The sequence below is a fragment of the Hyla sarda genome, chromosome 7 (assembly GCF_029499605.1).
Source record: "Hyla sarda isolate aHylSar1 chromosome 7, aHylSar1.hap1, whole genome shotgun sequence".
NCBI classification, from domain to species: Eukaryota; Metazoa; Chordata; class Amphibia; order Anura; family Hylidae; genus Hyla; species Hyla sarda.
This window is the reverse complement of record NC_079195.1, coordinates 223,080,293-223,106,877: the sequence shown is the minus strand read 5'-3', so window position 1 is coordinate 223,106,877 and position 26,585 is coordinate 223,080,293. Positions and strand designations below refer to the sequence as shown.

The 26,585-nt window shown below is 43.7% G+C and overlaps 1 protein-coding gene across 2 annotated transcripts in view; it reads left to right on the top strand.

Moving 5' to 3' along the window:
- DNAJC6 (DnaJ heat shock protein family (Hsp40) member C6) overlaps positions 1-26,585 on the top strand; it is a 111,663-nt gene that overhangs the window by 66,505 nt on the left and 18,573 nt on the right. For both annotated transcript variants that reach the window (XM_056532836.1, XM_056532835.1), the window contains 10 exons: positions 2,528-2,661; positions 2,762-2,956; positions 11,623-11,740; positions 15,368-15,447; positions 17,908-18,101; positions 18,186-18,269; positions 21,031-21,444; positions 23,028-23,195; positions 23,852-23,920; positions 24,781-24,915. In XM_056532836.1, coding sequence (XP_056388811.1) covers positions 2,528-2,661; positions 2,762-2,956; positions 11,623-11,740; positions 15,368-15,447; positions 17,908-18,101; positions 18,186-18,269; positions 21,031-21,444; positions 23,028-23,195; positions 23,852-23,920; positions 24,781-24,915 — 1,591 coding nt within the window. The remainder of the gene's footprint in view (positions 1-2,527; positions 2,662-2,761; positions 2,957-11,622; positions 11,741-15,367; positions 15,448-17,907; positions 18,102-18,185; positions 18,270-21,030; positions 21,445-23,027; positions 23,196-23,851; positions 23,921-24,780; positions 24,916-26,585) is intronic.

The window sequence follows — 26,585 nt, the reverse complement described above, 5'->3', positions numbered from 1 at the left end:
GATCAGTACAGGATAAGTAATGTAATGTATGTACACAGTGACCTCACCAGCAGAATAGTGAGTACAGCTCTGGAGTATAATACAGGATATAACTCAGGATCAGTACAGGATAAGTAATGTAATGTATGTACACAGTGACCTCACCAGCAGAATAGTGAGTACAGCTCTGGAGTATAATACAGGATATAACTCAGGATCAGTACAGGATAAGTAATGTAATGTATGTACACAGTGACCTCACCAGCAGAATAGTGAGTACAGCTCTGGGGTATAATACAGGATATAACGCAGGATCAGTACAGGATAAGTAATATAATGTATGTACACAGTGACCTCACCAGCAGAATAGTGAGTACAGCTCTGGGGTATAATACAGGATATAACTCAGGATCAGTACAGGATAAGTAATGTAATGTATGTACACAGTGACCTCACCAGCAGAATAGTGAGTACAGCTCTGGAGTATAATACAGGATATAACTCAGGATCAGTAATGTATGTACACAGTGACCTCACCATCAGAATAGTGAGTACAGCTCTGGAGTATAATACAGGATATAACTCAGGATCAGTACAGAATAAGTAATGTAATGTATGTACACAGTGACCTCACCAGCAGAATAGTGAGTACAGCTCTGGAGTATAATACAGGATATAACTCAGGATCAGTACAGGATAAGTAATGTAATGTATGTACACAGTGACCTCACCAGCAGAATAGTGAGTACAGCTCTGAAGTATAATACAGGATATAACTCAGGATCAGTACAGGATAAGTAATGTAATGTATGTATACAGTGACCTCACCAGCAGAATAGTGAGTACAGCTCTGGGGTATAATACAGGATATAACTCAGGATCAGTACAGGATAAGTAATGTAATGTATGTACACAGTGACCTCACCAGCAGAATAGTGAGTACAGCTCTGGAGTATAATACAGGATATAACTCAGGATCAGTACAGGATAAGTAATGTCATGTATGTACACAGTGACCTCACCAGCAGAATAGTGAGTACAGCTCTGGAGTATAATACAGGATATAACTCAGGATCAGTACAGGATAAGTAATGTAATGTATGTACACAGTGACCTCACCAGCAGAATAGTGAGTACAGCTCTGAAGTATAATACAGGATATAACTCAGGATCAGTACAGGATAAGTAATGTAATGTATGTATACAGTGACCTCACCAGCAGAATAGTGAGTACAGCTCTGGGGTATAATACAGGATATAACTCAGGATCAGTACAGGATAAGTAATGTAATGTATGTACACAGTGACCTCACCAGCAGAATAGTGAGTACAGCTCTGGAGTATAATACAGGATATAACTCAGGATCAGTACAGGATAAGTAATGTAATGTATATACACAATGACCTCACCAGCAGAATAGTGAGTACAGATCTGGAGTATAATACAGGATATAACTCAGGATCAGTACAGGATAAGTAATGTAATGTATGTACACAGTGACCTCACCAGCAGAATAGTGAGTACAGCTCTGGAGTACAATACAGGATATAACTCAGGATCAGTACAGGATCAGTAATGTAATGTATGTACACAGTGACCTCACCAGCAGAATAGTGAGTACAGCTCTGGAGTATAATACAGGATATAACTCAGGATCAGTACAGGATAAGTAATGTAATGTATGTACACAGTGACCTCACCAGCAGAATAGTGAGTACAGCTCTGAAGTATAATACAGGATATAACTCAGGATCAGTACAGGATAAGTAATGTAATGTATGTATACAGTGACCTCACCAGCAGAATAGTGAGTACAGCTCTGGGGTATAATACAGGATATAACTCAGGATCAGTACAGGATAAGTAATGTAATGTATGTACACAGTGACCTCACCAGCAGAATAGTGAGTACAGCTCTGGAGTATAATACAGGATATAACTCAGGATCAGTACAGGATAAGTAATGTCATGTATGTACACAGTGACCTCACCAGCAGAATAGTGAGTACAGCTCTGGGGTATAATACAGGATATAACTCAGGATCAGTACAGGATAAGTAATGTAATGTATGTACACAGTGACCTCACCAGCAGAATAGTGAGTACAGCTCTGGAGTATAATACAGGATATAACTCAGGATCAGTACAGGATAAGTAATGTAATGTATATACACAATGACCTCACCAGCAGAATAGTGAGTACAGATCTGGAGTATAATACAGGATATAACTCAGGATCAGTACAGGATAAGTAATGTAATGTATGTACACAGTGACCTCACCAGCAGAATAGTGAGTACAGCTCTGGAGTACAATACAGGATATAACTCAGGATCAGTACAGGATCAGTAATGTAATGTATGTACACAGTGACCTCACCAGCAGAATAGTGAGTACAGCTTTGGAGTATAATACAGGATATAACTCAGGATCAGTACAGGATAAGTAATGTAATGTATGTATACAGTGACCTCACTGTGCAGCTCTGGAGTATAATACATAGTAATGTTTAGTGCTTACTGTTTGCTTGCTGTCTCCCTTCACCAGGATGGCCGTGCCGCCTCTGCAGTGCTAGTCAGCGCCATGTTCTGTTTTTGTCACCTTTTTAACAATCCGGTTCCTGCGATCCAGCTGCTAAATTCGAAACGTCCAGGAATAGGGCTATGGCCATCACACCGGAGGTGAGAATACCTGCAGGATACAAGAATAAAGTTACTCCATTGTAGCCAAGCAATTAAAAAATGCTTTTCTTTTATGCTCTTTATGCTCTTTTGTGTTCAGGTACATCGGGTATATCTGTGACCTGGTGTCTGACAAGCCTACGCATCCTCACTGCAAACCCATCGTCATAAAGAGCGCCACCATCAGCCCGGTGCCCTGCTTTAACAAGCAGAGAAATGGCTGCCGGCCTTTCTGCGAGGTCCTCATCGGGGAGACGCGGATCTTCAGCACAATTCAGGACTACGAGAGAATGAAGTAAGTGATGACATGCAATGGACGCGTATTCCCTCTCTGTCTTAGTTTTTTTAATGGAAGTGTGCACGCAGAGCTTCAGTTTGACAAACTTTGCACGGCAGTGCTGCAAAACCACAACTCCCAGAATGCCGGGAGTTGTAGTTTTGCAACAGCTGGAGGCACCCTGGTTGGGAATCACTTACATTGAGTTCTAGAGTAAAAGGATAATGTTCTGTCTTCACCTAGCTCTTGAGCTCCCCCTAGTGGCAGCTGCAGGTAGCCAACGTTTTATAAATGAAAACAAGGCATGTAAAAGAGGATAAAGCGGGGTGGTACCAACCATTATCGGTACACACAAAAAAAGCCCAAAAATTAGTTAAAATTACTAATGTGTGTAGGGGTTGACCCGGGAATATAGGGGCACATTAAACAAGAAAAATAGTGTTCCATAAATAATAAATGAAATAGAAATTCAATGACACTCACCTATAAAAACATAAACTTTATTAGTCCATTTAAAATTCGTTGGCTCCTAGCTGGATCGGGAACAAAAAAAATCAGTGTGACTCCAGCTGTTGCAAAACTACAACTCCCAGCATGCCCGGACAGCCGTTGGCTGTCCGGGCATGCTGGGAGTTGTAGTTTTGCAACAGCTGGAGACACCCCTGATTGGTAAACACTGCTATATGGTGTAAAGCTGCTTTTAACACTGAGTAAAAGGCCTTTACATAGGTCTGCCAATAAGCGAGAGCAGAGGAGCCATACAGCTGCATTCATATTTTATAAAAGGAATAATAAACTTTTAGGGCTTCATCCATTTTTTATGTTCGATCGATCGTTTTATTGCTCATCAATTATTTAGATTAGGATAATACAGCATCCAATGAAATACGACATAAAAGGATCCAATGGTAAAAAAAATAATACCGTAAGTGCCGCACAATTAGGTATGGGTGCAATATTACCGCTACACTACTGTATAAAATACAGTAGTATGCATGTGCCCTTGAAGGGTTAACCCTTAAAGGGGTACTCCGGTGGAAAACTTTTTTTCTTTTAATCAACTGGTGCCAGAAAGTTAAACAGATTTGTAAATTATTTCTATTAAAAAAATCTTAATCCTTCCAGTACTTATTAGCTGCTGAATACTACAGAGGAAATTCTTTTCTTTTTGGAACAAAGAGCTCTCTGCTGACATCATGACCACAGTGCTCTCTGCTGACATCTCTGTCCATTTTAAGAACTGTCCAGAGTAGGAGAAAATCCCCATAGCAAACATATGCTGCTCTGGACAGTTCCTAAAATGGACAGAGATGTCAGCAGAGAGCACTGTGCTCGTGATGTCAGCAGAGAGCTCTGTGTTCTAAAAAGAAAAGAATTTCCTCTGTAGTATTCAGCAGCTAATAAGTACGGGAAGGATTAAGATTTTTTAATAGAAGTAATTTACAAATCTGTTTAACTTTCTGGCACCAGTTGATAAAAAAAAAAAAAGTTTTCCACCGGAGTACCCCTTTAACCCTTAACGCTTTCATGGAGAGATGTTAAAAGTTTTGATTGGTCAAGGTCTAAGGCTCTGTTCATGTGGCGGAAATTCCATTGCAGCAGAGTACTATTGTTTTTCAGTGGGATTCTACCGCACCGTGCACACGGTGAAATTTTTGCGATAAAAACATCTCCCGGATAGCACTTAATGCGATGGCCCCGACATAAAAAAGCATCGTATGTCGATTTGATCATATGTCGTGGCCATCGTAGGTCGGGGGGTCACTGTACAAACAATAAACCCACCCACCCACCCTACAAATAAACATTCCGTCTCCATCCCTTTGCAGCACAGAACACACTTGCAGTTAACCAAAGGTTAAAGGAAACTTCTGTCCCTATGATCAGTCTCCCTCACACCACACACTCAGAACCATAACAGGCGCTACCTACAGGCTCTCCAACAAAACCACCAAAAGAGGGCACAAAGAAAGACGGGAGCTTGAGAAAGAACAGCGCCACATCCACAGATCTCCAGCATGCAGGCCAGTCGTACTGCGTCAAAGACAGACCAAGGATGTACAATCATTTCGGAGTCAGTCGACGGGGGGTCAAAGCAGTTCACCCATGGTCCCCAGATACCATCAAACTTCCTGAATACTTTACGCTTAATATATATCCCTTTCTCCAAGCGCACTATCTGCGCTATTCTTTTGATAAGATCAGCTACTCCCGGAGGAGACGGTCTGATCCAGAACTGCGCAATCAGTTTCCTGGCTTGATATAACACCCGTAGAATTCCCACTTCTCTCAAGGAGGGTTCCTGATCGCATCCAATAAGACCGAGTAAACACAGCTTAGGTGCTCTATTCAATGTCACCCCATAAACAGTCTTAATAAGCCGTATCACATCATTCCAATATGCATGTAAGAAAGGGCATGACCACATCATATGTAACAAATGAGCCTCCAACTCGCCACACCTGGGGCAAGTAGAGTCAGACCGAACACCAATGTTATGTAAAAACAGTGGGGTTTTATACACCCTATGCAAAAAGAACAATTGTGATAGTCGATTAGAGACTCTGACAAAGACGGAGTAAGGGAGAGCACTATAGACCACTCCTCGTCACTCAACCCACCAAGATCTCTCTCCCACTTAGCGCGAACAGTCAAGGGGAAACGCCCATGGTAGAAGCTTAATAACTCGCCGTAAAGCCGAGAAATAATACCTGCAGACTCCCTGTTTGTAACCACGGGTTCTAGGACCCTGTTAGACTGTACCTCCATCAGCCGCATCCGATTCTGAGTTTCATATACATGACGGAGCTGCAGGTATCTGTAAAATGAGGAGCGCGGTAAAGCAAACTCCTCCTGCAAGTCCTCAAAAGATCTAACTACCCCCTGTACAGCCAGCTGCCCCAGTTCACACAATCCCCTCCTCTCCCAATAACCAGCATCCGCAAAGGAGTAAAAAACCTGCAAGCTCGGGTTACGCCACAGCGGTGTATATGATATAAAATTCGTAGGACCCAGTAACTTACGCGTATGGCCCCAAAGCTTGCAGAGGAGCTGGGCAGTGGGAGAAGAATCCAGAGGTCTGGTCAGGGCTCCAATTTCAAGAATATGTGGTGGCACTATCCCTCCATGTTTAGCCATAAATAAACGACCCGTAGGACCTAATAAAGAAGTCTTCGCCCACCCTCTTAACTGATTGCGAGTTGCGAGGCGATATAGTACAGCCAGGGATTAGGTAACGCCAGCCCACCTGAAGATTTCCCCCTTTGTAATGTTTCAAGTTTGATCCTAGCAGTCCCTCCCCCCCCCCCCCATATAAACTGTCTGAAAAGCCGCTGTATTCTGTGAAAGTAAGTCATCGCTATCCACACAGGAGAGTTCTGCCGCACATATAGCAACTGCGGCATAAGGACCATTTTTGTTAGATTAGCCCGGCCAATCACTGAAATCGGCAATTTACACCAGACAGCCACCTTTTGAGAACTCTTGTCCAACTCTTGTTAGGTTCCGGGGTATAAAATCGTGCAAAAATGGTGTGATGGTAATAACTAAGTATTTAAATTCCGTAACCACCTGTATATTAGAGAGGGCTATCTGAGGAATATCAGGCAGAGCATCTAGGGGCAGCAGAACAGATTTGTCCCAATTAATAAGCAGGCCAGAGTAGGTACCGAACTCCGAAATAATAGACATAACAGGGGCCAGGGACCTAGCAGTATCACCCAAAAACAGTAACATGTCATCTGCATAAAGCGCCACTCTCTCGTCAATGGAACCGTAGCAAAATCCAATCACATGAGTTGAAGCTCGCAGGAGACAAGGCAGTGACTCTATGGCTAACGCAAAGAGCAGAGGCGACAGGGGACACCCCTGTCGCGTGCCCCTCTTTAGTTCAAATGATGGGGACAATCGGCCATTAACCCGGAGACGGGCAGTCGGGCTCTGGTAAAGAAGTTTAACATAAGTAAGGAATCTAGGTCCGAACCCCATAGCGCCCTGTACCTCCAGCAGATAGTTCCATTTGACGCTATCAAATGCTTTGGCAGCGTCCAACGAAAAAATTGATCTTGCTCCTGCACCCTCCTGAGTCATCTGCAAATTAAGGTACACTCTCCTAATATTGTCAACCGTAGACTTACCCGGGATAAAGCCCGTCTGACCGCCATGGACCAGAGACAACACAACCCCAGCTAATCTGTTAGCAAGTACCTGGGCCAGCAGCTTCACATCGGCACACAATAATGAGATCGGTCTGTAAGAACCTGCACATAATGGGTCCTTTCCAGGTTTAGGTATAAGTACAACGATAGCCTCCATCATAGACTGAGGTAAAGAACCATCTAAAGCCGCCGACTCAACCACTTGCAACAGCTGGGGCAGGAGTATCCCAGAGAATTTTTTATATACCCCTTGGAAGTCCATCCGGACCCGGGGCTTTTTTATTAGCTGCATCTTTCAAAGCTAATTCCAGTTCCTCCCGAGAGATGGGCGAGTCCAGCCCGTCCCTCTGCTCCGGAGAAAGGGAAGGGAGTGATGCCCATGCTCACATAGTCCGCCAAGCCCCCCCCCCCCCCCCCCAGTACAAGAGATCTTGGTAGAGTACGCATCCTTATAAAAGTCCCCCATCACACCCATAATATCCTCATCTGTCATGACCTCTCTCCCCTGGCTATCTCTCAAGCAGCCAATATATGTAACTCCCTGTTGGGCCAGAGCAATGGAAGCCAATAATTTACCCGTACTCTCACCACACTCAAAGTAGCGCTGTTTAGTGAAAAACCTCTTATGCTCAGCCGTCTCCTCTAAATAGCACCCTAATAAGCACCCTGCGCCCGTAGCCACACTTCCTTTATCTCAGAGGTAGGGTCCAAAACATAGCCAGCTTCAGCGTCAGTAACAGACATTCTCAACTTCTCACCCCTCTCTCTAGTAAAGGACTTGTGAAGACTTATGTACCGAATAAATAGGCCCCGCATGAACGCCTTTAGAGAATCCCAAACCACGGAGACCGAAGCCGAACCATTATTAAGGGCAATATAGTCCCTAAGTTCTACACCAACAATTTCGGCAGTAGTCAGCAATTGCAACCAGAATGGGTTCAGTCTCCATAGAGGGCGTACCCCTCCAGCGCCTCCCACTAAGTCAAGTCTTAAACGAATGGGGGAATGATCGGACAACCCTCTGGCCAAGTACTCAACTCCCCTAACCAGGCTAGCCATATCCCCATCCCCAACGGCCATGTCTATCCTGGACAGTGTACCATGTGTAGCCGAGTAACAGGAGAACTGTTTAATACTAGGATTACGAAGACACCACAGATCCAATAGACCTACTTCCTTCAACAACTTGGCAAGACCAGTAGGCCTAGAGGAAGGAGGGGCTTGAGATCCCCAAAATGTATCTATAGAAGTATCCAATACCTGGTTAAAATCCCCACACATAAGCACAGGGGCCGCTGGAAGTCCCGATACTATGGTTAGAATACGCTGCACTACATCTGCACTGTAGGGGGGAGGGATATATACCCCAACTATAATAAGCATTCGGTGAGACACCTCACAGAGCACACTGACAAATCTGCCATCAGGGTCAACACTAGAGGAGATAACCTTAAACAGAATAGATTTATGAACCAGTATACTAACCCCTCTGGCATGAGAAGAGAAAGTAGAATGATAAGAATGTCCAACCCAAGCCCTATGAAGGACCGAGGTGTTGTCCACTGTCAGATGAGTTTCCGTAAGGCAGAGTATGGCAGGATGAAAGTGTCTCACCGAATGAAATACTGCATCCCCCAACCCCCTAACGTTCCAACATATAAAATTAAATACCGCCATCAGGGATATTTGAGCATAAAAGGGCGATAGTGACACCACTCACACCGAGAGAGACCAACTGTATCCACACAGTCATAGTATACAGCAACACAGGGAGAGATGGAAAACAAAACAAACACCCCAGAACAAAGTACAAAAACAGCCACACAAGTCGCCGCGTCACACGGCACCCAGGGGCGCTAGTATACTCACATTACTCATAGCCAGACGTTCTCAAGGAGATTCTCATCAAGGTGAGAGCATACAGCATACATACAAACAGCCAACCAAACACAATCAGATATGCGTGCGTATCACTCCTGTAATGAAATCATGTTGAAGACATCCTATACGGTGACTATTTTCACATCATCCCTTCCATAGCGCAACAGTCCCTGCCCCCCCCCCCCCCTAAAAGTTTCACAGTAAATAACAATAGCCAGACATTAAAGTACTATAGTGACCCCATTATGTGACTAGAAGTGTAACCACTATAACAGGCAGAGAAGGCCGCAATCGCAGATCACAATAATTCCCCACGGTAACACAATAATTCCCCACGGTAATACAGATTTCTATGTTCAATAACAGCAAACATTTTCAACTATCAGCAACACTCCATCAGCATGAGTCCATGGAGGAACAGTTCAATCCGGATCAGGACCCGGGGAGCCACCTCTGGCTCTCCGGCGCAGTTGAGTTTCGTGGGGGTCCAGTCATCTCACAGCAGCATCAACCCCCTCAAAGAAGTGGGTGGTACCCAAGGCAACCACCCGCAATCTGGCAGGATACAGCATGGAGTATTGTATATCCAGGGACCGCAACCTCTTTTTAACATCCAGGAAGGAGGCACGCTTCTTTTGCACCTCCACCGAGAAATCAGGAAAGAAAGATATGATGTGATTGTCCACCATCACACGTTGTTCCTCTCTAGCCAGTCTAAGAATCAGATCTCTATCTCGGTAATGGAGAAGTTTGACCAGCATAGAGTGGGGTGGGCTACCAGGGGGGAACGGCCTTGTGGGAACCCGATGGGCTCGCTCCACCGCAAACAGGGGAGTCAAGTTATCAGCTCCAAATATCTCCTTAAGCCATGTTTCCATATATTCAGTCGGTGAGCGTCCCTCACATTTTTCAGGCAGTCCCACTATGCGCACATTGTTACGGCGCAAACGATTCTCCAAGTCATCCGCTTTAGCTTTGAGCAGGGCAATATCCTGACTGTGTCTAGTAGAGTCCTGGACTAAGGGAACCACAGCATCCTCCACATCACTAATCCTCCAGCAGAGGTACGGTCAGTCACTTTTTGTAGGTCATGTCTCATTAGGGATATATCAGTCTGCACAGTACCCACCTGAACGGTGAGCAGAGAGAGGGTAGTATTGCATCTTTGAATTTCCGCAAATGCGGCAGCTAAGGTGGGCTCAGTAGAGGGTCCCCTGGGGTCGACAGCCGCCGCACCAAGGAGAGCATAGGGGGTGTCCGGCAACGACACCAAGGAATCTGCTACAATGTCCTGCATGTAATTTGCATAGTCCTCCAGAGGATCTGGGGGGGTCCCCATATTAGCAATTGGTAGGGGGCCTTCCTTACCGACAGGGGAGTCAGGGGACGGCGGCCTCAGTGTAAACCGCTCCAGTTTAGCAGCCACCTCTTGCTGCATTGCCACTATTTTCCTCGATGTACTAGGCCCGCCGGCTCCCTGCTGTGAGGCGCCTGAATTGTCTTTATTCCTTCTGCCTATACCAAGGGCCATATAGTGTAATATAGCAAATTCATAGTGTCCTGAGAGCAAATACTGATGGAGGTCCAGTAGTAGTGAAGACAATGAAGTCCAGATGTTAGGGCCGGTAGTGGTGGAGGAGGGAAGGGGGGGGAGTTAGGAGCAGATGGAATGATGGTACAGCGAGGGGGAGAAGGGAGTATGGCAGTACCCCCAAATACACACAGTCCAGCACACAGTCCTTAGGAAGGTGCAATATAGCAGCCCCCTCTCCACAGGTCACCTGCAGCTCCTCACCCCACAGTACAGGGAGCCTCCAGCTGTTGCAAGTACAGGGACACTGGGGCGCCCCCCACCCTCAAAGTACTGTCCAGGAAGTCTCCCCAGCAGGGCCAGCCACTTACTTCTTCCAGTGCAGGGACTCCGGCAAGAACCCCCCCGCAGGCCCCAAATGATGGCGGCCTCCGCGCCGCAGGACAGCTCCTCCACTTGTGCCACCGAAGCGCTCCTCCTCAGCGACGCAGCCTCCTCCGCTTCACCGGGTCCCCGAGGGCGCCGGAGGACTCCGCCGTCAGCGCGTGTCCCTGCGCAGGGTGAGCGCACCCGCCAGCAAGCGGTCGCTAAAACAGAAGGCCTGGAGGAGCTTCCCAAGATGGCGCCCGGGACCACGCGGCCGCCCTGATGAGGACCGCCACAGGTCTCCCGCAGCTCCCGGACACCGGACCCACCGGCGCTGGACAGACAGGTAGGTAGGGGGCTCCTTCAGCACTCCAGGGATCTCCGCAGCGGCTAGCAGGTGCAGGCAGGGGCCGCCAGAGGCCGCAGGTTTCTAGGCCCAGATCACAGCCAGCAGCCGGACAAGCTCCATGCACCCCCCGAACTCCAAATATCCCCTTCACAGGGATCCCCCAAGCAGTAGGGGCCCTGCAGGACAGGTCAGCACCCGAATATGAGCAGGATGGGTAGGATATCTACAGGATTAGCTTCAGGATGGCAGGAGCTCACTCAGCACACGACCGCTAAGGCAGCCATCCAAACCACGCCCCCCCGCGGTAAAGTAAATTGATGTATTTGTGTGCGCTGTATGTGGATCCTATAAAATCACACATGAATGTGCCATTTTTTCAGTCTTCCCCTTTATCCTTTAGAGAATATCGTCTCCAGGAAGGAAAAGTGGTGTTTCCTCTGGGGGTCACTGTCCATGGAGACGTCGTGGTTTCCATCTATCATATGAGATCTACAATCGGAGGAAGACTACAAGCCAAGGTAAGGCTTATGGGGTGGGGAAATTATCATTGTATGTGCTTGGCGCAAATCTTTTTAAATTTTTTAGTTTTTGGCTAAATTTTTTTGACTTTTTGAACTTTACGCCCGGCTCGGAAAGTGGGTGTGAAAGGAGGCGTGACCTCCTGCAACGCTGGCCTTATTGCAGTTAACACTACAGAGGTTTCACCTTTTCTGTTACAGCGAGTTAAATTTTTTGCTGTATACAAAAACGCAGTCATCTACGCTATTGTGTACGGCAAAAAAAAAAGAATGTATATATTGTGTGTGTGTATGTATATATATATATATATATATATATATATATATATACGGCAAAATTAATAAATCAATGTATATATTGTATTTAATATATTGTATATTGAATATATTTAATATCTGAGAATGCATAATTATAATATGATATAATATATCCTATATTGCATTTAAAGGGGTACTCCGGTGGAAAACAATTTTTTATTTATTTTTTTTTTAAATCAACTGGTGCCAGAAAGTTAAACAGATTTGTAAATTACTTCTATTAAAAAATCTTACTCCTTCCAGTACTTGTTAGGGGCTGTATACCACAAAGGAAATGCTTTTCTTTTTGGATTTCTCTTCTGTCACGACCACAGTGCTCTCTGCTGACACCTCTGTCCATTTTAGGAACTGTCCAGAGCAGGAGAAAATCCCCATAGCAAACATATGCTGCTCTGGACAGTTCCTAAAATGGACAGCAGAGGTCAGCAGAGAGCACTGTGGTTGTGACAGAAGAGAAATCCAAAAAGAAAAGCATTTCCTTTGTGGTATACAGCCCCTAAAAAAGTACTGGAAGGATTAAGATATTTTTTTTTATAGAAGTAATTTACAAATCTGTTTAACTTTCTGGCACCAGTTGATTTAAAAAAAAAAAAAGTTTTCCACGGGAGTACCCCTTTAAGCCTATTTTCTTTTTATAATGCACGTCAATGGGAAGTAGATTGTGCCATATGGCATATAGCAGCATCTATTTTTGGCATTCGTTAAAGGGGTTATCCAGGAGAAAACTTTTTTTTATATATCAACTGGCTCCAGAAAGTTAAACGGATTTGTAAATTACTTCTATTAAAAAATCTTAATCCTTTCAGTACTTATGAGCTCCTGAAGTTAAGGTTGTTCTTTTCTGTCTAAGTGCTCTCTGATGACACTTGCCCCGGAAAAGCCCAGTTTAGAAGCAAATCCCCATAGCAAACCTCTTCTAAACTGGGCGGTTCCCGAGACAGGTGTCATCAAAGAGCACTTAGACAGAAAAGAACAACCTTAACTTTAGATGCTTATAAGTACTGAAAGGATTATAATTTTTTAATAGAAGTCATTTATAAATCTGTTTAACTTTCTGGAGCCAGTTGATATATATATACAAAAAAGTTTTTGCCTGGAATACCCCTTTAACGTGTAGTTATTTTTTTTTTTTTTCCCTTTTCAAGTGTATAAAACATATAAAGAAACAAAAACGCTGTTTGAAACTTTGGAAATAAATTCTTGAGTCATTGTAGGTACAATATTGCAGTCAGTTTCCAGATTTTGCAAAACTACAACTCCCAGCAAGCCCGGACAGCCAACGGCTGTCCGGGCATGCTGGGAGTTGTAGTTTTGCAACAGCCGGAGGTCCACAGGAAAGTCCATCAAAAAATCTGCACTTAAATGTAATTTTGTTGTGGATTTTGTTGTGGATTTTGTTGAGGATTTTCCCTGATTCCCGGGCCGCAGTGGTGATGTGTCAGTGCATGTGACTGTTGAAGGCCTGTGATTGGCTGCATCGGTCACATGTCCATATGTCGTTGGCCAGTAAACTGATGCCAGCCGGGGACCAGAGAAGCTTCACCATGGGAGCGGCAGAAGACTGAGGCAGTGAATTTATTGATTTATTTTTTTTTTTTTTCTTTTTTGGGGCAATTTTTCACACTTTGAGATTTTGCTTATCTAATGTGCAGAAAAATATTAAATTTAGGGATCAGATTATGGATATTGCCTTTACCCAGCTATAGCTCTATTGCCTTTACCCAGCTATAGCTCTCATTATTGCTTTGATTCATTCTCGCCTTGACCATTGTATCTCTTTACTAATCGTCCTCCCCTTCTCTAAACTCTCCCCTCTCCAGTCCATCCTAAATGTCGCAGCCAGACTCCTCTTCCTCTCCAGCCGTTTCACCGATTCCCCCCCCCCACCCCCGTGTCAGTCACTACACTGGGTACCGGTTCAGTCCAGAATAGAGTACAAAATATTCACTGTCACCCACGAGTCTCTCCCCAGTGCTGCACCTCCCTGCACGTTCTCTCCGCTCTTCTAATGTTCGAACACTAACATCTTCCATCATCCGAACCTCTCACTCCCGTCTCCAAGACTTTGCTCGTACTGCACCAGTTCCCTGGAATACCCCGAACCCTCAGACTTAGACCCAATGAGGGACATTTATCAATCTTTGCTTATGTATTCTTTTTTTTAGTAATTTTTTCCTTACTTTTTTTTTTGCTTATCTGTGACGTATTTATCAACTGGTTTCAGCCTGTTGATAATTTTCTTTCACGTAAGCAATTTTTCCTTTTTTACTTTGGTAGTAGCTTTTTCTGCTCCATGTTTGAGCTGGAGTAAATTTAGTCAATTTTTAACCCTGTTGCGACTTTTTTTTGCGCAGTTGCGACTGTCGCAGTTAATAAATACCTGACTACCCGTAGTCCATTTAAAAATTATTACTACGTAGTTAATTTTTGGAAAACTTGCTTTTCTCGCTTTCCGGTCAAAATGTCGCATGAAAAATCGCGTAGTCGCAGTTGCGACAATTTTGCGACAATTATAGTAAAGAAAACCTGACTAAACCCGTTGATAAATGTCCATAAATATCCCCAGTTTTAAACGTTCCCTAAAGACACATCTCTTCAGGCAGGTCTATACCATCCCCTGACTGGTCTCCACGACTATCACTTTCCCCCCTATTCGGCAGTCTTTTCCTGTGCTCTCTGCACTTTAGACATTCCGAAATTAGCTAGAGACTGGTTCACTCTCCATTATGTAACCTTTCCGATTTATAAAACATGGTTGCCTTTTGTCTCAACCCGATTCCTTGTGATCAGGATCCTCACTCCTCATAGACTGTAAGCTCTTGTGATCAGGATTAGAGATGAGCGAACTTACAGTAAATTCGATTCGTCACGAACTTCTCGGCTCGGCGGTTGCTGACTTATCCTGCATTAATTAGTTCAGCTTTCAGGTGCTCCCGTTGGCTGGAAAAGGTGGATACAGTCCTAGGAGACTCTTTCCTTGGACTGTATCCACCTTTTCCAGCCCACCGGAGCACCTGAAAGCTGAACTAATTTACGCAGGAAAAGTCATCAACTGCCGAGCCGAGAAGTTCGTGACGAATCGAATTTACTGTAAGTTCGCTCATCTCTAATCAGGATCCTCACTCCTCATAGACTGTAATCTCTTAGTATTTAGTGTGTAACATTGTAATGTCTGATACTTCTCTTTATTTGTATCCTCAATATTGTAAAGTGCTGCGGAATCTGTTGGCGCTATATAAATAAATAATTATTATTTATTTATTATTATTCTTTATAGACTGTAGACTATTTTTTTTTTATTTATTACAGATGACAAACACTCAGATATTGCAGATACAGTTTCACACTGGATTCATAGCGCTCGAAACGACAGTGTTAAAATTTACAAAGTAAGTATGAAGCTGCGAGACCTTTTTTGTAATAGTCTCATAATCCTGTTCTGGACACAAGTCCTGGCCCGACCATGGATCTGATGACCACAACTTATTATATCTAAGGCTGCATTCACACTACGTTTTTGCAATACAGTTCCCGTATCAGGTTTTTGATGAAAAACTGATTTCTCAAAACCTGACTAAGGGTGGGTTCACACCACGTTTTTGCAATCCAGTTCCCGTGTCACGTTTTTCTGAAGGAAACGTATCGCTAAAAACCGTACTAAACCGTATGCAACCGTATATGCCGGATTCCGGTTAAAAACCGCATTTTAATAAAAAACGTATATACGGTTGCATACGGTTTTACACTAAAAACACTCCCAGATAGAAGATTCTAGAAGCTGGTGGAACTTTCGGAACCAACTGCGCATGTGCAGATTCGTAAACCGTATTGTGAAAACCGGATGTAACCGTAAGTGTATCCGGTTGAATACGGTTCTCATAGACCACCATTATATAAAAAACGGATACGGTTTAAAAACGGTTTTTCAAACGGACTTCAAACCGTAGTAGACTACGGTTTGAAGTACGGGAAATTAAACGCTTTTAACCGTAACGGATACAAAACGTATGCAACCGCATGATACGGTTAACATACGGTTTGCAATACAAAGTCAATGAGTACGGTTTGCCATACGGTTCTATACGGTTTTGACGCTCAAACCGTATACGGGAACTGTATTGCAAAAACGTGGTGTGAACCCACCCTAAACTGTATCAAAACGTGTATACAAATTTCAACCCGTATACAGTTAAAAACCGTATACGGTTTGAAAAATGATGTCCGGTTGCATCCATTTTTTAAGGAAGAAACGATACGTTTTTAACTTTTCACTACATTATGAATAAAGTTTCATTTGTTTGATTGAGAAACTGTGCAAAAGTCAAAAACCATATGGTGAAACCCGGATGGAACCGTACGCACATACAGTTCTGTACGGTTCCCATGTAAAAAAAAACTGTATACGGTTTAATATGGTTTTTCACCCGAACCAAAAACCGTGGTAGGCTTCGGTTTTGGGTACGGAAAAAAAAAGGACAAAACCGTACAAGACGCAAAACGGATGCAACCGGAGGCATCTTTTGGCGTACGGTTTTCAATGGAGAGTCAATGCATACGGTTTTCAATACGGTTCCGTACGGTTTTCACATTGAAAACATATATGGGAACTGTACTGCAAAAACGTGGTGTGAATGCGCCCTTACACAGATACGATGCTTTCAGGTCAGGTCTCTTGACTCGGGGTCAGGGCAGGACTTGTGTCTGCATTACACATGTGTGAACGCAGCCTTATATTTTTCTTGAATACTTTATATAAGGGCAAATCTTTACCTCAGTGTTTCCCAATCAGGGTGCCTCTGGCTGTTGCAAAACTACAACTCCCAGCATGCCTGGACAGCCTTTGGCCAGGGGTTCCCAATCAGGGGTGTCTCCAGCTGTGGCAAAACTACAACTCCCAGCATGCCTGGACAGCCTTTGGTCAGGGTTTTCCAATCAGGGGTCTCTCCAGCTGTGGCAAAACTACAAATCCCAGCATGCCCGGACAGCCGAAGGCTGTCCGGGCATGCTGGGAGTTGTAGTTTTGCAACAGATAGAGGCATACTAGTTGGGAAACACTGCCTTGTGGAGAGGTCAAGCAGGAGAATTGCCAAATTTCATTGCAGATATGGATATAGCATTCAGGGGCCCCAAAGCAGTATTTTTGATGGGTACTTTTTCCTGGTTTCCTTCCCAGACTACAAGTCTGATCACATAAGTACATTTCTTGGTCTTGTCCCTTTCTGTTCCATATTCGGAGAGAGAGAAAATAAAATATAGCTCTTAAAGGGATACTCTGGAGGAAAAAATAAAAATCATATCAACTGGTGCCAGAAAGTTAAACAGATTTGTAAATTACTTCTATTTAAAAATCTTAATCCTTCCAGTACTTATCAGCTGCTGTATCCTCCAGAGGAAGTTGTGTAGTTCTTTCCAGTCTGACCACAGTGCTCTCTGCTGACACCGCTGTCCATGTCAGGAACTGTCCAGAGCAGAAGCAAATCCCCATAGCAAACCTCTCCTGCTCTGGACAATACCTGACATGGACAGAGGTGGCAGCAGAGAGCATTGTGGTGAGACTGGACAGAGCTACACAACTTCTTTTAAAGCGTACCCCTTTTAATATGTCAGACTATAAGGGAATTGTGGTTTTGCAACAGCTGGAGGCACACTGCTTAAAGGCAACGGCTTAGGGGGGGGCGGAGATGAAATGTGGTGTCACAGGCAGTCAGGGCATGTTGGAAGTTGTAATTTTGCAACAGCTGGAGGCATGCAGAATGGGAACACATCATAATGGCATTTAAAAAAAAAGATTTTTTTGGAAACCTTTAAATGTTAATAAATCAATATTTTCTACGCTCGACTTTTCGTAGACCAGAACTTGATGCTTGCGACTCAGCGGACAAGTACCCTCAGCTGTTTCACGTCACCCTGGACATACAGATCGAAGACACAGACAGACAGAACGACCTCACCCCTCCGTGGGAGAATTTTGTATCTAAAGATGTGAACCCCAGTATCCTTTTCTCGTCGCAGCAGGAGCAGCAGGATGCATTGGCCATGGGGGGTAAGTGGCACAAGAGCGATGGTTATACCGAGCCAGGATCCTTTTCTTCTTTACAAGTCAACGTATTATTTGTCTTTGAAACAGGAAGAGCCCCCGTAGAGCAACAGCAAGACAACATCAAGAATGCCGGGGGGCAGGGGGCGTTTTTCTCCTCCTTGAGCTGGCAAGGTACGATAAAAAAATAAATAAATAAATTAAAAAAACATTATAATATTAAAAAGAGAGAATACTGATACATTGTAACGAGCCATGCCTCTATGTAACCAAGACATGATCAGGTCTGGTTTACGGACTCTGGATATAAGGCTTGGGCAGTGTTTCCTAACCAGGGTGCCTCCAGCTGTGTCAAAACTACAACTCCCAGCCTGCCCGGACAGCCTTCGGCCTATGGAGACGGCACATTTTGGAGCAGTCCTAAAGCCATGTTGTGCCAGCGCCAGCTATTTAGGGAATGTCCCGCAAAAAGTCCATAATGGAAAAGATTTTTGTATCATGTTGATGTCTGTTTTCCGATGTGGTCCCTCAAGTTACAATATTAATTGGTTCCAGGACGACCATTGTATGTTGAAACCATTGTATGTTGAGACCCGAACTCTATGGAAACCTGGTAATTGGTTCTGAAGGCACCAAAATGTCATCCAAAAATAGGAAAAAAGTGAGGATTAAAGAAAAATAAGTAGATAACTAATATAGATAAAGCAAATCCTTACATATAAAAGTAAGAAAGAGCTGCTGGGAGCTGTAAATCACTGTCTATGTCAGTGTTTCCCAAGCGGGGAGCCTCCAGCTGTTGCAAAACTACAACTCCCAGCATGCCCGGACAGCCAAAGGCTGTCCGGGCATGCTGGGAGTTGTAGTTTTGCAACAGTTGGAGGCTTCCCGCTTGGGAAACACTGGTCTATGTAGAGGACAGGAGCTTCATCGGGGTCCTGTACAGTACACGCAATGTCCTAGGAAAAAAAAATGGAGTCGCCCTCACCTGGTGTCCAAAGGAGAAGGTAACCCTGGTACAGGTAAAGAGTACAGAACATGTAATACCTCCCTGTACTTTAGGGGGTGCTACCAGACACCAGTCAGTGCATACACTTCAGTAATACAGGTAAAGAGTACAGAACATGTAATACCTCCCTGTACTGTAGGGGGCGCTACCAGACACCATTCAGTTCATGCACTTCAGTAATACAGGTAAAGAGTACAGAACATGTAATACCTCCCTGTACTGTAGGGGGCGCTACTAGACCTCACGTTTCACAGATCTGGACTGTCCGTAGCATTGTATGTTGAGTCTGGTTTCAACTTACAATGGTCCAGAAAAGACTATTGTATGTTGAGGCCATTGTAAGTTGAGGGATCACTGTATATACATTCAGTTATAGGGTGCACCATAGTTGTGAAGCTTCTGCTAAGAAAAGGCCATCAATGTGTATTCGTACGTCAAAAACCCCTGAGGTAAACCTCCGACATATAATTATGACAACATCACAGAACCTTAAAAAACTTTATATAAAGCGTAACTTTTAATTAGCACATCTGAAATAAATAAACTAAAAAGTCCTCAAAAGTAAAGCAAATTCTCATAGAAAAGCTGTAAATAAATCGATAGAGCCACAAATATTTGTTTTAAAGGGGTACTCTTTAAAACTTTTTTTTTTTTTATCAACTGGTGCCAGAAAGTTAAACAGATTTGTAAATCACTTCTATTAAAAAATCTTAATCCTTCCAGTACTTTTTAGGGGCTGTATACTACAGAGAAATCCAAAAAAGAAATGCATTTCCTCTGATGTCATGACCACAGTGCTCTCTGCTGATCTCTGCTGTCCATTTTAGGAACTGTCCAGAACAGGAGAAAATCCCCATAGCAAACATATGCTTCTCTGGACAGTTCCTAAAATGGACAGCAGAGGTCAGCAGAGAGCACTGTGGTCAGGACATCACAGGAAATGCATTTCTTTTTTGGATTTCTCTTTAGTATACAGCCCCTAAAAAGTACTGGAAGGATTAAGATTTGTTTAATAGAAGTGATTTACAAATCTGTTTAACTTTCTGGCACCAGTTGATTTAAAAAAAAAAAAAAGTTTTCCACAGGAGTACCCCTTTAATTACCATTTAGTTGGATAGCAGAGTTGTTATAGCACAATGGGGTTTATTTACTAACGTGATCCCGACTCTTTTTTGTTTGGTTTTGCACCCAAATTGTGTCGCATGTTCCGATTTGAGATAATAAAAAAAAAAAAAAACAACTCCATTTTACAAGAAAAACCCGAAAAGGGGGCGTGGTAACGGGAGAAAGTGGGCGCGGCCCCGACAAAAAAGAGGCGTGTCCCCGACAGTTTTGAAAAATCTCAACATATTTACTAAGGTTTCCACAGAAAATGTGGTGGATTTCAGCTGAGGAAAACCCTACAGATCTGAACAGTTGCAAAAAAAAAAGCAAAACGTAGGGAAAAGTGCAAAATGTAGGGAAACTTCAGTAAATACCTTGGGAAAATACCTGTCGGGAATCAAAACCCACAAAGAAACCTACACAACACTCTTAGTAAATAAACCCCAGTGTGTCAGATATTTCCCCTAATAAAAATTTCCAACATAAAGACACCTTATCCCGACATGTTTCCCCTGCCAGGAAAAAAATGGCTGGCTTCATCAGGGGACATAAGAGAGGATCATATGAGATTAATAAATCACATTGGTGTGGTGCAAGAAAAAAATAAATACAAAGGTACTTTTCTATGCCCCTAAAGCAGTGTTTCCCAACCAGGTTGCCTCCAGCTGTTGCAAAACTACAGCTCCCAGTGTGCCCGGACAGCCGTTGGCTGTCCGGGCACGCTGGGAGTTGTAGTTTTTCAATAGCTGGAGGCACCAAGGTTGCCCTAAAAAAAATATATGACAATGAGCTCTGATCAGTGAATTTTCTTTATTGATTTCTTAGACCAGAAGGCAGACAAGGCCAGCTCCCACCCAGCCTCAGATGATCGGGCTGCCCTGGTCCATGAAGAGAGCGAGCCATCAGACGACGAACTCCTGTCTCTCTCCAGTCAGCACAGTAACACCAGTGGCGAAAAACACCATGGGACCCCCAAACACAAAAAGATCGAACCTCCGGCTCCTGCAGCACCTCCGGAGGATGTGGACCTGCTTTTCCTAGATGCAAGTGCTGTAAATGCAGCTCCATCTCAGCCGAAACCGCCCCCTTCTAACACCGACCTCCTTAGTGATCTTTTTGGGGCAGCTCAGGCCCCCAGAGATGCCATGTTCCAGACGGGAGGCATAGGATCTGCCCACTCAACACCACAGCGATCTGCGGCATCACCTTCTCCATCGCAGTCTCCGAAAGTAGGGGAAGGTACAGTGAACCTGCTAATTTCTTGGTCTCTGTAGGTCCATACATGACTGTGTTAGATTTAGGTTACATTTCTTGGCTGGATTTATAGAAAAGCCTTTAATGGGGTACTGTATTCCAGGAAAAAACTTATATATATATATATATATATATATATATATATATATATTAACTGGTTCCAGAAAGTTAAACTGATTTGTAAATTACTTCTATTAAAAAATCTTAATCCTTCCAATAATTATCAGCTGCGGAAGTTGAGTTGTTCTTTTCTGTCTGGCAACATTGCTCTCTGCTGACATCTCTGCTTGTGCCGGGAACTGCACAGAGTAGAATAGGTTTGCTATGGGGATTTGCTTCTACCCTGGACAGTTCCCGAGACAGGTGTCATCAGAGAGCAACTAGACAGAAAAGAACAACTCCACTTCAGCAGCTCATAAGTACTGAAAGGATAGAAGTAATAGAAGTAATTTACAAATCTGTTTGACTTTCTGGAGCCAGTTGATATATATAAAAAAGTTTTTTTTCCTGGATAACCCCTTTAAAGACTTTCAAATAAGTATGTCTTAAAGGAGTACTCTGGAGGGAAACCAATGTGTTTAAATCAACTGGTGCCATAAAGTTATATAGATTTGTAAATTACTTCTATTTAAAAAATCTTAATTCTTCCAGTACTTATCAGCTGCTGTATGCTCCACAGGAAGTTGTGTAGTTCTTTCCAGTCTGACCACAGTGCTCTCTGCGGCCACCTATGTCCATGTCAGGAACTGTACTGAGCAGAAGGGCTTTGCTATAGGGATTTGCCTCTACTCTGGTCAGTTCTTGACACGGACAGAGGTGGCAGCCGAGAGCTGTGGTCAGACAGGGAAGAACAACACATCTTCCTATGGAGCATACAGAAGCTGAGAAGTACTGGAATGGTTACGATTTTTAAATAGAAGTAATTTACAAATCTGTTTAACTTTCTGGGACCAGTAGATTTGAAAAAAAAATTTTCCTCCGGAGTACCCCTTTAATTGTCAATTTTAAAAACTTTTTACATGTCGCCCAGACAAGTTTAGATTGCCCCTGATCATAGTCCTGAGACCAGCTGCAATCGCAAGTTATAACCCAGTGAAGTGCATGTCAGCGCGCTTCCCTGCCTGGCTGGCAGCCTCGTCTATTATAGTCTATGGGTGAATGAGTAGGGTTTGACTGACAGCCGAAGAGCGAAGCGCACAGCAGCTCAATTCACTCGGTTATAAATTGCAAATGCATCGGGTCTCAAAACGTTACAGACATTTGTAAAACCTATTTTAACGTTAAATAATAAAATAATGACCTTCTTTTGCTACCACTAGAGGGAGCTCAGTAGTTAACTGCATACAGAATGACCTCAATAATAATTTAAAAAAATTGGGAATAAAGCAGCCATCTTTTTTTTCCATTCACAACTCATTCATAGTAACCTCAACCTCTTACAACCAATGGAAGAAATTTTGGCGATATCTTTCTACCCGTATCCTAAATTATTGTAAAATTGTATGGTCGCCTTTACTAATAGAGCGTAGTAGATGGAATTCAAATAATCTATTCTTTACCCCTTGCAGCTTCTACCTTTGATCCATTTGGATCAACCCCAAAACCGCCGGGTCAAGACCTTCTCGGCCCCTTCCTGAGTGCGTCAAACGCCCAATCTGGAGATGCCTTTCTGCAGGCTACAAGGAGTCCGTCCCCATCCCCCACCCCAGGAGGCCACGTCGATCCTTTCAACATTGGTAAGATGTTGCTTTAAAGGGGTTATCCAGGAAAAAACTTTTTTTTTTTTATATATATATCAACTGGCTCCAGAAAGTTAAACAGATTTGTTAATTACTTCTATTAAAAAATCTTAATCCTATCAGTACTTATGAGCTTCTGCAGTTAAGGCTGTTCTTTTCTGTCTAAGTGCTCTCTGATGACACCTGTCTCGGGAAACGCCCAGTTTAGAAGTAAATCCCCATAGCAAACCTCTTCTAAACTGGGCGTTTCCCGAGACAGGTGTCATCAGAGAGCACTTAGACAGAAAAGAACAACCTTAACTTCAGAAGCTCATAAGTACTGAAAGGATTAAGATTTTTTAATAGAAGTAATTTACAAATCTGTTTAACTTTCTGGAGCCAGTTGATATATAAAAAAAAGTTTTTTCCTGGATAACCCCTTTAATTTTACTGTAGCTTACCCACAACAGTACTGTGCCCTCTCAACATGTTTCACCTCACAAGGTGGCTTCCTCAGGGGAAATGTCCATGATTGGGTGACCTGGTTTGTTCTAACAATGATCATAGACTGCGTGCCCCTGTACAGTCAGCCGTGTTGACATAGAATGAATCCCACGGTTTGGCTGGGCACTATTCCATATTCACTATTTTGTATATTTCTATTTTTTCACCAGCTCCACCATCTGTATCCATCCAGCCTGATGTGTCATCATCAACGTGGGACTGGGGTACTCCAGCACAAGGTAAAATAAGGGTTTTCTGTTTACAATTTCCTGGACCTCATACAGTCAAATAGCCTAATGCGGCGGCCGTTAAACTATGAACCTCCAACGGTTGCAAAACTACAACTCCCAGCATGTCCGGGAGTTGTAGTTTTGCAACAGTTGAAGCAACACTGGTTAGGAAACACTGCCCTATAAGCTGCTCTGTTTTACTGATACAGAGCTCCAAATCTACTACATAGACATCATTTATAACATGCTGGCTAACTGCAGCTGCCACTAGGGGGAGCTTAAGAGCTTGGTAAAGACAGAGCATTATCTTTTATTTTATTTTTTTCCTTTTTTTTTTTAACATAAATACAACAAACAAACAAAAAAACATACACAAAAAAAATATCATAACAATATCAATCAACAGAATAAAGAAAGAGAGAGAAAAAAAAAGATAATGCTCTTATTATCTTATTATCTTTTTTACTCAGTGTTAACTCAGTGTTTCCCAACCAGTGTGCCTCCAGCTGTTGCAAAACTAAAACTCCCAGTATGCCCGGACAGCCGTTGGCTGTCCGGGCATGCTGGAAGTTGTAGTTTTGCATAGCTGGAGGCCTATGGTTTGGAGACCACAACCTTAAAGGAGTTATCCAGGAGCACTTAGACAGAAAAGAACAACCTTAACTTCAGAAGCTCATAAGTACTGAAAGGATTAAGATTTTTTAATAGAAGTAATTTACAAATCTGTTTAACTTTCTGGAGCCAGTTGATATATTAAAAGATGTTTTTTCCTGGATAACCCCTTTTAATGTTTATAAGGATGGTTACCTTGGTACAATTTTAGTGTTAGTTTCTAGTTTCTTTTATTGGTTATTTTATTTTCCGAGCAGGTGGATTAGGAAGAGGGAGTCGATCAGCTGCTACCAGCCCCACCGGATCACCGCACGGTACACCGCAGCACCACACCAAGCCGCAGACCCTGGATCCGTTTGCAGACCTTGGGGCACTGGGTGCAAATCTGGCTGGTAATATTAGATTTTGTATGTATTTAATAAGAAGATCTGCAAAAAGCAAAACGGCCCAGACATGAAGGGAAGGCTGTGCCCACGGCAGCGCCTGACACTCACCCCGCGTGTATTGGGTGGGGAGAACGCAAGACATGGACTGGAACACTCTGTATTAAATGAAGCCTTTAATTTATATATCTAATTGTAGATGAACCAAAAATAAAAAATCCTCAGGAAATAGGAATTTCTGCCAGAAAGGCAAAAGTTAAATCAATTTTGCAACAATTGTTGAAAACGGGTAATGTCAGATGACCGCTGGGGACCCCCGCTATCTCGACTGCGGCACCCCTCAGTCATCATCACAGAGCAAACTGGCTCTGTGCGTAATGACGGGGTGATGCAGGGGACGGAGCATCGTGATGTCATGGCTCTGCCCCCCGTGATGTCACGTCCCACCTACTCAATACAAGTCTATGGGAGGGGGCGTGGCGATTGTCTTGCCCCATCCCATAGACTTGTATTAAGAAGGCGGGGCGTGACGTCACGGGGGGCAGAGCCGTGATGTCACAATGCTCCATCCCCTGCATCGCCCTGTCATCACGTACAGAGCCAGTTTGCTCTGTGGTGATGACGCTGGGGTGCCTCCTCAAGATGGCGGGGGTCCCCAGCGGCGGGACCCCCATGATCAGACATCTTATCCCCTATCCTTTGGATAGGGGATAAGATGTCTGGGGCGGAGTATCCCTTTAACCTTTCAGGTTCTGTCCCCTATCTTTCCACCTGTTAACCCTTCAGGTGCTGTCTCTTCTCTTTCTCCTCTGTTAACCCTTCAGGTGCTGTACCCTTTCTCCCCCGTTAACCCTTCAGATGCTGTCTCCTCTCTTTCTCTCTTGTTTACTCTTCAGGTACTGTCCTCTCGCTTTCCCTCAGTTAACCATTCAGATGTTGCCCTCTCTTTCCCCCTGTTAACCTTTTAAGTGCTTTCCCCTCTCTTTCTCCCCTGTTAACTGTTCACGTGCGGTCGCCATTTCCCTTCCGTCCTTAAAGCGTACCCGTCAGATCCAACAAAAATAAAAAATTTTATATATCACTCAGTACCTAATCCTGACCATGTACATCTAATTTTTATGTGTCTTTATATATTTTTTTATTACACTTTTAGTTTAGCTCACTAGTCTGATTTCCTCTCAAAGGGAGGGGGCGTGGCCTCACTGTGCAGGTCTCCGCCCCCTCCCTCAGTATGCTGTCTGCTCACATCTCCCCTAGCATTAGCGAAACTACAACTCCCAGCTTGTCCTCACTGACAGTAGCGGGAAACAAGATGACAGTTGGAGGATTTTCCCTGCGCTCACAGCTGTCAATCAAGGAAGTGTGTCCATGACATAGGTGATGACTCATAGACACAGCAGGACTGGTATGTGTCCAAGCAGGCAGGGGGGGGTGGGGCAGTTCTTTCACTGGCTTTTTCAGTATGAAATACCGTACTTAAAATTTTCCAATGAAAGCAATTGCAAAACCTATTTGTTATACACGCTTTACAACATATCAAAAGTTTTTGTATTTCACAGCGCCCATTTAACTCTTCCCTTGTCCCCTTAATCCAGTTTTTTTTTTCAATCCGATTAATCAAAGAAATGATCAGCTAATTGATTATGAAGATAATTGTTAGTGGCCGCCCTAGTAGTAAT